This window comes from Trematomus bernacchii, unplaced genomic scaffold (assembly GCF_902827165.1).
Source record: "Trematomus bernacchii unplaced genomic scaffold, fTreBer1.1, whole genome shotgun sequence".
In the NCBI taxonomy this organism is placed as follows: Eukaryota; Metazoa; Chordata; class Actinopteri; order Perciformes; family Nototheniidae; genus Trematomus; species Trematomus bernacchii.
Genome location: NW_022987631.1, coordinates 114,364 through 127,834, shown reverse-complemented (window position 1 = coordinate 127,834; position 13,471 = coordinate 114,364). Strand labels below are relative to the sequence as shown.

Sequence of the window (13,471 nt, the reverse complement as noted above, 5' to 3'; positions counted from 1 at the left end):
CCTGAACATCGGCAGGAGAGGACTCTTTAAAGTAGAGACACTACACACTGATATACACCTGAACATCAGCAGGAGAGGACTCTTTAAAGTAGAGACACTACATACTGATATACACCTGAACATCAGCAGGAGAGGACTCTTTAAAGTAGAGACACTACACACTGATATACACCTGAACATCAGCAGGAGAGGACTCTTTAAAGTAGAGACACTACATACTGATATACACCTGAACATCAGCAGGAGAGGACTCTTTAAAGTAGAGACACTACATACTGATATACACCTGAACATCAGCAGGAGAGGACTCTTTAAAGTAGAGACACTACATACTGATATACACCTGAACATCAGCAGGAGAGGACTCTTTAAAGTAGAGACACTAGATACTGATATACACCTGAACATCAGCAGGAGAGGACTCTTTAAAGTAGAGACACTACACACTGATATACACCTGAACATCAGCAGGAGAGGACTCTTTAAAGTAGAGACACTACACACTGATATACACCTGAACATCAGCAGGAGAGGACTCTTTAAAGTAGAGACACTACATACTGATATACACCTGAACATCAGCAGGAGAGGACTCTTTAAAGTAGAGACACTACATACTGATATACACCTGAACATCAGCAGGAGAGGACTCTTTAAAGTAGAGACACTACATACTGATATACACCTGAACATCAGCAGGAGAGGACTCTTTAAAGTAGAGACACTACATACTGATATACACCTGAACATCAGCAGGAGAGGACTCTTTAAAGTAGAGACACTACATACTGATATACACCTGAACATCAGCAGGAGAGGACTCTTTAAAGTAGAGACACTACATACTGATATACACCTGAACATCGGCAGGAGAGGACTCTTTAAAGTAGAGACACTACACACTGATATACACCTGAACATCAGCAGGAGAGGACTCTTTAAAGTAGAGACACTACATACTGATATACACCTGAACATCAGCAGGAGAGGACTCTTTAAAGTAGAGACACTACACACTGATATACACCTGAACATCAGCAGGAGAGGACTCTTTAAAGTAGAGACACTACATACTGATATACACCTGAACATCAGCAGGAGAGGACTCTTTAAAGTAGAGACACTACATACTGATATACACCTGAACATCAGCAGGAGAGGACTCTTTAAAGTAGAGACACTACATACTGATATACACCTGAACATCAGCAGGAGAGGACTCTTTAAAGTAGAGACACTACATACTGATATACACCTGAACATCAGCAGGAGAGGACTCTTTAAAGTAGAGACACTACACACTGATATACACCTGAACATCAGCAGGAGAGGACTCTTTAAAGTAGAGACACTACACACTGATATACACCTGAACATCAGCAGGAGAGGACTCTTTAAAGTAGAGACACTACATACTGATATACACCTGAACATCAGCAGGAGAGGACTCTTTAAAGTAGAGACACTACATACTGATATACACCTGAACATCAGCAGGAGAGGACTCTTTAAAGTAGAGACACTACATACTGATATACACCTGAACATCAGCAGGAGAGGACTCTTTAAAGTAGAGACACTACATACTGATATACACCTGAACATCAGCAGGAGAGGACTCTTTAAAGTAGAGACACTACACTACTGATATACACCTGAACATCAGCAGGAGAGGACTCTTTAAAGTAGAGACACTACACTACTGATATACACCTGAACATCAGCAGGAGAGGACTCTTTAAAGTAGAGACACTACACACTGATATACACCTGAACATCAGCAGGAGAGGACTCTTTAAAGTAGAGACACTACATACTGATATACACCTGAACATCAGCAGGAGAGGACTCTTTAAAGTAGAGACACTACATACTGATATACACCTGAACATCGCAGGAGGACTTAGAGAGACACTACATATCTTTAAAGTAGAGACACTACATACTGATATACACCTGAACATCAGCAGGAGAGGACTCTTTAAAGTAGAGACACTACACACTGATATACACCTGAACATCAGCAGGAGAGGACTCTTTAAAGTAGAGACACTACATACTGATATACACCTGAACATCAGCAGGAGAGGACTCTTTAAAGTAGAGACACTACATACTGATATACACCTGAACATCAGCAGGAGAGGACTCTTTAAAGTAGAGACACTACATACTGATATACACCTGAACATCAGCAGGAGAGGACTCTTTAAAGTAGAGACACTACATACTGATATACACCTGAACATCAGCAGGAGAGGACTCTTTAAAGTAGAGACACTACACACTGATATACACCTGAACATCAGCAGGAGAGGACTCTTTAAAGTAGAGACACTACACACTGATATACACCTGAACATCAGCAGGAGAGGACTCTTTAAAGTAGAGACACTACATACTGATATACACCTGAACATCAGCAGGAGAGGACTCTTTAAAGTAGAGACACTACTACTGATATACACCTGAACATCAGCAGGAGAGGACTCTTTAAAGTAGAGACACTACACACTGATATACACCTGAACATCAGCAGGAGAGGACTCTTTAAAGTAGAGACACTACATACTGATATACACCTGAACATCAGCAGGAGAGGACTCTTTCAGCTTTAATATTACAGGTGTGTTGCTGTCCACCTCTTCCCATATAAAGATCTTTAGTGGAAACGCCAACACTTCAAAATCCATCTGTAAATGTTCCTGTTGGTTGAGCTGATAAAGATAAAGCTAAGAGCAAAATGGAAACAGATGTATTGAATCGAGTGGTGAGGGAAGTAACCTGCCACACCTGACCTCTACCTGCTTCAGTTCCTCACCACACAGTGAATAAGGACCCTTTGTGACGCAGTAATCCCGGAGCTACTCATAAAGAGTCCTGGGTGTGGAGAACTTCAACAATATATGGCGGAGAATAGAAACTCGCCCGTCTGACCACGTGATTTGTCAAAGTCACAAGAGAGAATATGTGTTGACTTAACTGAATGTTTTGTGTGTGACTCCGTCTTCACTCTATTATTCATTTCAAGACAACGATCTGCTCAGGATCCGCCTGGCACCTGGACGCAGGGCGACAAAGGTGTGTGTCAGTAATGAGAACACACGCGCTGCACAAAGAGAAGCCCTCCAGTGTGTCTGTTTGACGATGGCCGCATGGGGCCAGTATCCGAGATGAATTATTAACTGTTATTGCTCATCAGTATCTCTAAAGGTGTCCAAGTGCCTTGTGTTATGACTCAATATAAGAGAAATATATACACTAATGTATAAATGTGCTTTTCATGACCTTTTAGACATGTGAAACTGAGTAACTTGACCACAGACGTGACGTGTACGTCAGGGCGCTGCAACACTTTCAGGACAATGACTTAAAGTCAATAAACAAAAATAAAAAAAAATCATTGTTTGTGTCTCTGTTGTTTTTTAGTAAACATCCCGTTCTGTGTGTGTTTTTGTGAGAAATCTTAGAAACTATTATTTCATTTCATTTTGATTTACTGTGAGAATGTGGAAAACATCCCAGATGTGAACAGAAGTATTATTATTTTTTGGATCTCTTTTAATTTCAGCATGTGTAGAAATGTCACTGAGACGTTTGAATAGTAGAAGATAGATAGGATTCACAAAAGGTAAGATTTGTATTATGATTAAATATAAAGTTATGTTTTCCGTTTCCCTTTTATTCCAGCATTCATTGATTTGGTTAGACAGTATCAATGAGCTCACAAATGATTGTTTATCAAATGAGAATAAATAATTAATTCACGAGGCAGCTTTAAAATGAAAGTTCGGGGAACTCACATTTTAAAAGTGGCAGTGCAGAGAGCTAATACACATATTGTCTAAACTATTCCTTTAACAAAGTCACAGTTTCATTGCTCAAGAGATTTAAATATATGTGGTCCATTAGATGCCTGAGAGCAGATAGGAGAAATGCTCGTCACCGGGTATCTCTCTAAAACCGGTTTGAAGGAATCTGGTATAATCTGTATCAGGAAAAACAGCGTAAATATTAAATTACAAAGTGGGTGTTTCTGTGTCATCAGGAGCAGTCAGAGTACAGCCACAGTTTATGGGCGCTGTATGCAATATAGGCGTAGTTCTGTAAAGTCCTCTCCTGCTGATGTTCAGGTGTACATCAGTATGTAGTGTCTCTACTTTAAAGAGTCCTCTCCTGCTGATGTTCAGGTGTACATCAGTATGTAGTGTCTCTACTTTAAAGAGTCCTCTCCTGCTGATGTTCAGGTGTACATCAGTATGTAGTGTCTCTACTTTAAAGAGTCCTCTCCTGCTGATGTTCAGGTGTATATCAGTATGTAGTGTCTCTACTTTAAAGAGTCCTCTCCTGCTGATGTTCAGGTGTACATCAGTATGTAGTGTCTCTACTTTAAAGAGTCCTCTCCTGCTGATGTTCAGGTGTACATCAGTATGTAGTGTCTCTACTTTAAAGAGTCCTCTCCTGCTGATGTTCAGGTGTATAACAGTATGTAGTGTCTCTACTTTAAAGAGTCCTCTCCTGCTGATGTTCAGGTGTATATCAGTATGTAGTGTCTCTACTTTAAAAAGTCCTCTCCTGCTGATGTTCAGGTGTATATCAGTATGTAGTGTCTCTACTTTAAAGAGTCCTCTCCTGCTGATGTTCAGGTGTACATCAGTATGTAGTGTCTCTACTTTAAAGAGTCCTCTCCTGCTGATGTTCAGGTGCATATCAGTATGTAGTGTCTCTACTTTAAAGAGTCCTCTCCTGTTGATGTTCAGGTGTATATCAGTATGTAGTGTCTCTACTTTAAAGAGTCCTCTCCTGCTGATGTTCAGGTGTATATCAGTATGTAGTGTCTCTACTTTAAAGAGTCCTCTCCTGCTGATGTTCAGGTGTATATCAGTATCTAGTGTCTCTACTTTAAAGAGTCCTCTCCTGCTGATGTTCAGGTATATATCAGTATGTCGTGTCTCTACTTTAAAGAGTCCTCTCCTGCTGATGTTCAGGTGTATATCAGTATGTAGTGTCTCTACTTTAAAGAGTCCTCTCCTGCTGATGTTCAGGTGTATATCAGTATGTAGTGTCTCTACTTTAAAGAGTCCTCTCCTGCTGATGTTCAGGTGTATATCAGTATGTAGTGTCTCTACTTTAAAGAGTCCTCTCCTGCTGATGTTCAGGTGTATATCAGTATGTAGTGTCTCTACTTTAAAGAGTCCTCTCCTGCTGATGTTCAGGTTCATATCAGTATGTAGTGTCTCTACTTTAAAGAGTCCTCTCCTGCTGATGTTCAGGTGTATATCAGTATGTAGTGTCTCTACTTTAAAGAGTCCTCTCCTGCTGATGTTCAGGTTCATATCAGTATGTAGTGTCTCTACTTTAAAGAGTCCTCTCCTGCTGATGTTCAGGTGTATATTAGTATGTAGTGTCTCTACTTTAAAGAGTCCTCTCCTGCTGATGTTCAGGTTCATATCAGTATGTAGTGTCTCTACTTTAAAGAGTCCTCTCCTGCTGATGTTCAGGTGTATATTAGTATGTAGTGTCTCTACTTTAAAGAGTCCTCTCCTGCTGATGTTCAGGTGTATATCAGTATGTAGTGTCTCTACTTTAAAGAGTCCTCTCCTGCTGATGTTCAGGTGTATATTAGTATGTAGTGTCTCTACTTTAAAGAGTCCTCTCCTGCTGATGTTCAGGTGTATATCAGTATGTAGTGTCTCTACTTTAAAGAGTCCTCTCCTGCTGATGTTCAGGTGTATATCAGTATGTAGTGTCTCTACTTTAAAGAGTCCTCTCCTGCTGATGTTCAGGTGTATATCAGTATGTAGTGTCTCTACTTTAAAGAGTCCTCTCCTGCTGATGTTCAGGTGTATATCAGTATGTAGTGTCTCTACTTTAAAGAGTCCTCTCCTGCTGATGATCAGGTGTATATCAGTATGTAGTGTCTCTACTTTAAAGAGTCCTCTCCTGCTGATGTTCAGGTGTATATCAGTATGTAGTGTCTCCATGCTTTAATGTTCAAAAAGCTCTTTATTTTTCTCATACTGTGCTGCAGCACCTCTTTTCACCCTATGTCTGAAACCAGAGCCCAGTCAGCTCTGATTGGTTAGCTGGATGGCTCTGTTGTGATTGGTCAACCACTTAGAGATGTCCCGCCCCTTAGCCTATCAAGTCTGAGTGCTAGCTCATAGATGCACGAGTACTAAATAAACAAACGTAAAAACAGAACGCTTCTCATGACCATTTCTTTAATGCAGTTCAGAAACCTGTTTTCACATTGGTGATCTCAACTTCTCTTTTTTATTATTATCAATGCAGGGTGGGGTCTGGTGCCCTGCTCAAAGGCACTAAAAAACCCCGGCAGTGCCCAGGAGGTGAACTGGTAACTGATACTTTGTCCAGTCTAGGAACTGGCGCCCCTTTCATTTCCAATCCCTACAGATTGATATGTTGGCCCCCCAAAAGAAACAAATAAATAAGTTAACCTTCAAGTGTCCTGCCCCCCAGGGGATTTCTCAGTGTCATTGTCCTAACAAGGGGGTTCAGGCCTCTTCAAGTCTTTCCAGTAATCCACCAGCTGTTTTGGAGACCCCAGGATGTAAGTGATGATCTTGGAGTATTCGCAGCGATTAAACTTTGTGTTATAGGCCTTGAACTTGGACGGATTCGGGGGAGATTGGGGAGAAAGTCCCAGCTTTTTCATGCAAGCTCCAACATAAGCATCCTCTATGTTAAAGTAATTAATCGATTTTGAAGCCTCCACAATCTTCTCGGGAAGATCGTTGGAGAACACGTATCCCATGCCCAGAGTGTAGGTGGGGTATAAAGGCTCCGGGTACATCTCCACAGGGACGTACCACTTGGAGTTCTTTGAGCGGATGACCGGCCTGTTCCGCATGAGCATCCCGGTCAGGTAGTTCAGCTTGGGGATGTCCGGCTTCTGTAGCATCATCACTAAATTGTCAATGTTCAGGAACATGTCCGAGTCCACCTTCATGGCGTACGCGGCTTCGGGGCAGCGAGTGGCCAACCAGTCCATGATCACCATGGTTTTGATGGTCAGATTGAGGTAAGTGTCCAGGAAGTCGCTCTGGATCAAGTCGTGGTGCAGTCGGTTCTCCTGTTGGAGCTTCTCCTGCAGCGCATCCACATCGGCTCCTCTATAGAGGCCCAGCATGAACAGGGTGAGCACCACATCCCCCTGAACCTCGCTGCTGTTGCCCCACGTCTGCCGGATGGCGTTCCGAGCCGCCACGTTCTTAGGTGCCACTGGAACCATCAAGACCAGGAAGGGGGTCTTGGTCTTGCACACTTCTTTGTTATCCATTACAAAGTGGTAGTTACGTGGGTAGGCTAGATGGAACTGGAGAGCCTTGGGAGGTACGGTAGGAGGTAGAGTAGTTTGTTCTGTGGTTTCATTTAGTTGAACTCTGTCTTTCAATCGGTCACGGTAAAGAGGAGGCCGATGAACCGGATTTATAAACCTCTGGTAGTGGTCTTTGAGTGGAAAGCTGGACCACCATGACAGGGAGTTGCTGGAACAAAAGACAATCAGCACCAGACAGAACAGGAGCAGGAAGCAGGGCTTCTTCAGTTGTCTAAAAAGAGAGGAAATGAAAGTTAAAACATGTGGGAACTTATTTAGGGAACTGGGCTACATCTGGTTTTATCTGCATTTGGAAAATTGGTACCAAAAAGTTACCATTTTAGAGATTTTCCATTTTCTAAAGAATTCAGATTTATTTTCTAAAATATTCAGATTTCTTTTAATTGTATTTAGATTACAAAAATTCAGATTTTCTCTTTTTTTATTGAAAATCTCTAAAACGGTACCTTGTTGTAATTGTAATTGTATCGGTGCTTCGAACTAGAATGAACTGATGATTACTTGTGGTAGTTTCATACTCAGAGCAAAGGAAAGACACACAGTAGCTTTAAATTGAGTGCAAAAACATACGGCTACAGTACCATTGAGATAAGATAAGGTGAGCTATAAATCGTATCAATACAGCAACAGGAAGCAGAATGAAAGAGGAACATGGAGGCATTGCTGAATGAGCCGACATCAAGCACTCTGGGTGTTTCTCAATCGCGAGTAAAGCTGCTTCAGAGCCACTATTTCAAGCATGCTACGTCATCGAGTGCCGCCGAAGTACTGTTCCAATCTCCAGCATACTTGGAAATCTACCGAGCCCGGCGTACTCCGTTTGGAGAAATATCGAGGCTGCACATGAGTAGACTCTGCGGTCTTAAAATCCCCACAATGCTTTGCGCACGGACCAATTTCCCCAAATCTGTGGCGGAAGATGTAAGAGGCGGGGCCTCTCATATGACGCACACCTGCACACTTGCTAGCCTGTTCCACACTTTGTTTTCCGAATGTCAGGAAGTATTCTTGACTCGCTTCTGAAGCAAGTGACTCGGAAGACATGTGCTACCAAGCAAGCGTACTCGCGATTGAGAAACACCCCTTGTCAGGGGAGTCAACCGTAACAACCAGGAAGAGAATCAAAATGACTACAAAAAGTCTGAAAATGTCCAGAAAAAGACACAAATGACTACAAAAAGACCACAAAATGACCACAAAATGTGTCAAAAAGACCACAAAAAGAGTCAAAAAGACCACAAAAAGAGTCAAAAAGACCACAAAAAGAGTCAAAAAGACCACAAAAAGACCCAAAATGATTACAAAAAGAAGTAAAATGCCACAATAAGACACAGCATGACAACAAAGGTACACAAAGGACTACCAAGAGAAGCAAAATGACCAAAACAACCAGATTTATTTTCTAAAACACGAAGGACACACACTGTCCACAGGTTGGTGTTTTAATACAGGCGTTCCATTTGATCCTTAAAATACTACGATTACATTTTATAATACAAAATAAAAAAATGGTGTCTGGGGCTTTTGTTTTGAAACTTCTACTTTACTTACTATTGGCAATCAGCGAGAATTACAGGATATAAAGTAGTGCAGTAAAGTAATGCATAGTGACATAACGGTGCAGAAAATAGGACATTATATATATACTATAGTACTTAAGTAAGACATTGAGGTACTTGTACTTTACTTGAGTATCTTCACATTATGCTACTTTATACTACACTATTTGTTTACTCCTACTTAAGGAATAAACAGTTTATAAATATAATATATAAACAGACACAATTTAAGTTTCCATAGTATATACATCTGGGTCTTTTATTGTGAAAGGTTTGACTTTCAACATGATCTAAGAGGAACTGAAACATTGAACTGGTTCATTTCAGAGTGAAGACATTTCACTGAGGTGTTTCTGAACAACAGCTCGTGATGTTTTCCTTCATTATGGCGGAGATAACCCATAAAGAGTTGTGGAGTTTAAAGAGTTCCCTCTGAAAGGTGAGAGCTTACCTTTTCAGACCGTCCACACCTGAGCCTCCTTCCTGCATCACTGTTCCAATCAGGATCCTGCCTCACCCATTACTGAGGCAGGACATAGAGGGAGGGGGAGGGGAGAGGGAGAGGGAGAGGGAGAGGGAGAGAGAGAGAGAGGGAGAGAGAAGAGGACGATGAGATCGAGAGATGACAGAGGGAGAGAGAGAGAGAGAGAGAGATTAGAAGAGGGGAGAGAGAGAGAGAGAGAGAGAGAGAGAGAGAGAGGGAGAGAGAGAGAGAAGGAGTGTCCCAGCTCCACGCCTTACTGTATTGTTCACTTAGTCATTTAGAATAGAAAAGAACCAAAAACGTGTCACACACACACACACACCCACACACCACCACACCACACACACACACACACACACACACACACACACACACACACACACACACACACACACAAACACCACACACACCCACACCACACACACACCACCCACACCCACACACACCACACCACACACACACACACACCACAACACACACCACACACACACACCAATTGGAATTGTCCCCTAAATGAAAACCAGCTCATCCTCTGACCACAACTGATCACACCAAGGATCTGGAGTTAATAATAAACTCTCACAAAGTGTGCTGTGTTTAGTGTGAGGGAACTTTAGCCTTTTGGGTCATTACATCTTCAACCAGATAAACACAAGAGAGACACAGGGGGGCGGGGGGGGGGGTACTCAGAGCGTGTACTTTAGTTAAAGTAGAAGTACTCTGATCATGTACTTGAGTAAAAGTAGAAGTACTCAGATCTTGTACTGAGTAAAAGTAGAAGTACTCAGATCTTGTACTTGAGTTAAAGTAGAAGTACTCAGATCTTGTACTTGAGTAAAAGTAGAAGTATTCAGATCTGGTACTTGAGTAAAAGTAGAAGTACTCAGGTCTTGTACTTGAGTAAAAGTAGAAGTACCAGAGTGTAGGAATACTCTGTTACAGTAAAAGTACTGCATTCAAAATGTTCCTCAAGTGAAAGTAGAAAAGTATTCTCATCAAAATATAGTGAAAGTAGCGACAGTAAAAGTAGTCATTGTGCAGATTGGTCCATTTCAGAATAATATATATGATATGTTTTATAATGATTGATCATGAAAGTGTTCTCAAAGCTGGTAAAGGTGCAGCTAGTTTGAATGACTTTGTATACTGCAGGGTAGCTTGTGGATTTACTCCAGGTGGAACTAAAGTCTGATTTAACACTTGATTATATTTCACATCATTCATCCACATCTGTGAAGTAACTAAAGGTATTAAATACATGTAGTGGAGTTTTATTGACATCAAAATAAAAGTTATTATCATACAGAATGGTTTTATATTATGAGAGAATATTAAATGCTTCTGTTAGTCGAAAGATCCCTAATAAATCAAATGCAATGTATTTTTCCACCACTAGATGTCAGACTGTGATACGGTTCACTTCTGCTCACTGAGCCTTCTTTTCATCACAGGAGGTCATGTAGAAACAGCACATGGTCAAAATACTCTGTTACAAGCAATGGTGTAAAGTAACTAAGTACATTTACTCCAGTACTTTAGTACAATTTTGAGATACTTGTACTTTACCTGAGTATTTCAATGTTTTTAAACTTTGTACTTCTACTCCACTACAGTTCAGAGGTACATGGTGTACTTTTCCTCCACTACATGTATTTAATACCTTTAGTTACTTCACAGATGTGGATGAATGATGTGAAATATAATCAAGTGTTAAATCAGACTTTAGTTCCACCTGGAGTAAATCCACAAGCTACCCTGCAGTATACAAAGTCATTCAAACTAGCTGCACCTTTACCAGCTTTGAGAACACTTTCATGATCAATCATTATAAAACATATCATATATATTATTCTGAAATGGACCAATCTGCACAATGACTACTTTTACTGTCGCTACTTTTACATACACCTGAGGACTCTTTAAAGTAGAGACACTACATACTGATATACACCTGAACATCAGCAGGAGAGGACTCTTTAAAGTAGAGACACTACATACTGATATACACCTGAACATCAGCAGGAGAGGACTCTTTAAAGTAGAGACACTACATACTGATATACACCTGAACATCAGCAGGAGAGGACTCTTTAAAGTAGAGACACTACATACTGATATACACCTGAACATCAGCAGGAGAGGACTCTTTAAAGTAGAGACACTACATACTGATATACACCTGAACATCAGCAGGAGAGGACTCTTTAAAGTAGAGACACTACATACTGATATACACCTGAACATCAGCAGGAGAGGACTCTTTAAAGTAGAGACACTACATACTGATATACACCTGAACATCAGCAGGAGAGGACTCTTTAAAGTAGAGACACTACATACTGATATACACCTGAACATCAGCAGGAGAGGACTCTTTAAAGTAGAGACACTACATACTGATATACACCTGAACATCAGCAGGAGAGGACTCTTTAAAGTAGAGACACTACATACTGATATACACCTGAACATCAGCAGGAGAGGACTCTTTAAATTAGAGACTTAGATTTAATAATTCTGTTTAAATAGAGCATCAGATAAATAAATAACATGGTGTTAAATGTTAAAACCAATCTAACACTCACTGTTTGGGAGTTGTAGGTGGATCACCACTTTCTTTCTGTTTATCACCCAAGCAACCCTCATTTAATTACAATGGAGGTCAATGACAGTTGGCAACAGCTCACTCAAATAGGTTGTTTTTTAAACGCTTGGGCTTAAGTAACTAAAGGTATTAAATACATGTAGTGGAGTAGAAGTACACCATGTACCTCTGAACTGTAGTGGGGTAGAAGTACACCATGTACCTCTGAACTGTAGTGGAGTAGAAGTACACCATGTACCTCTGAACTGTAGTGGAGTAGAAGTACACCATGTACCTCTGAACTGTAGTGCAGTAGAAGTACACCATGTACCTCTGAACTGTAGTGGAGTAGAAGTACACCATGTACCTCTGAACTGTAGTGCAGTAGAAGTACACCATGTACCTCTGAACTGTAGTGCAGTAGAAGTACACCATGTACCTCTGAACTGTAGTGGGGGTAGAAGTACACCATGTACCTCTGAACTGTAGTGGAGTAGAAGTACACCATGTACCTCTGAACTGTAGTGGAGTAGAAGTACACCATGTACCTCTGAACTGTAGTGGAGTAGAAGTACACCATGTACCTCTGAACTGTAGTGAGTAGAAGTACACCATGTACCTCTGAACTGTAGTGGAGTAGAAGTACACCATGTACCTCTGAACTGTAGTGCAGTAGAAGTACACCATGTACCTCTGAACTGTAGTGGAGTAGAAGTACAAGGTAGTAAAACATTGAAATACTTAGGTAAAGTACAAGTACCTCAACATTGTCCTTATACAGTACTTGAGTAAGTGTACTTAGTTACTTTACTTGTCAAACTGTAGTTGTACGTAATGTAACCTGATCATTTCCTTTTGTATTACCTTAAAAATGGTAATAAATCCAAGAGAAAATAAATATCCATCATCATGTTTAAATCAGTCTGTTGTATCAGGCCTTACCTTACACGAGGCATGTCTGCAGGCAGGTGCTGAAACTGAGGCTGGTCCTGCAGCATTTCTAAAATGATTTTTTAAATAGTCTGTTGACGTTCCAACAGGTGAGGGGGGGGGGGGGATGTAACCTCTTTACTCCAATACTAACCTGTTTTACATCCTGGTTGGGACTGGTTTGAATCACTGTTTGTTCTTCTTGAGAACCACTCAGAACCAGTTTGCTTTTCCCCTGAGAAGAGCCCGAGGGGAGCCACGTCTTAAGACCACTGTTTACCCCAGAATGAGTCCTAACAACTAGAAATTCATCTCTTCCTGTCCCCTTGTCTGAAGGTCAATGGTTAACACAAGCTGAAGAAATTGTAACGTTTTGTTCTACCACATAAATGCGTCAGTAAATACCCCACTGGTGAATTTAAAAACTGAGGTTGCTAACAGTGTCTAAATGAGACGACTAAACATCATCATGCCCAACATTAGCCACCTTTAGCTTAGCGGTGGTGACGTGAAGTCATGTGACCGTGCTGTAGTTCCTTTATAGCCCAACA

The 13,471-nt window shown here is 41.0% G+C and overlaps 1 protein-coding gene across 2 annotated transcripts; it reads right to left on the bottom strand.

Moving 5' to 3' along the window:
- Positions 1-6,187: 6,187 nt before the first annotated feature.
- Positions 6,188-12,969, bottom strand: LOC117484578 (beta-1,3-galactosyltransferase 2-like). Of its 2 annotated transcripts, none has more exons than XM_034132998.1 (2): positions 12,933-12,969; positions 6,188-7,574 (listed from the first exon to the last, which is right to left on the bottom strand). In XM_034132998.1, the coding sequence occupies exons 1-2, from the start codon at positions 12,944-12,946 to the stop codon at positions 6,506-6,508; spliced, it is 1,083 nt and encodes a 360-aa protein (XP_033988889.1). In that variant the 5' UTR covers positions 12,947-12,969; the 3' UTR covers positions 6,188-6,505. The 2 variants fall into 2 exon arrangements, with proteins under 2 accessions (XP_033988889.1, XP_033988888.1); XM_034132997.1 differs by lacking the exon at positions 12,933-12,969 and adding an exon at positions 9,374-9,455.
- Positions 12,970-13,471: the final 502 nt, after the last annotated feature.

What these genes read in the sequence shown, in the direction of transcription:
- LOC117484578 (XM_034132997.1), bottom strand. Translation starts at nt 9,411, where the DNA reads ATGCAGGAAGGAGGCTCAGGTGTGGACGGTCTGAAAAG. An exon ending in GGTGTGGACGGTCTGAAAAG is followed by an intron (nt 7,575 to 9,373) that starts GTAAGCTCTCAC and finishes CTCTCTTTTTAG; the next exon opens with ACAACTGAAGAAGCCCTGCT.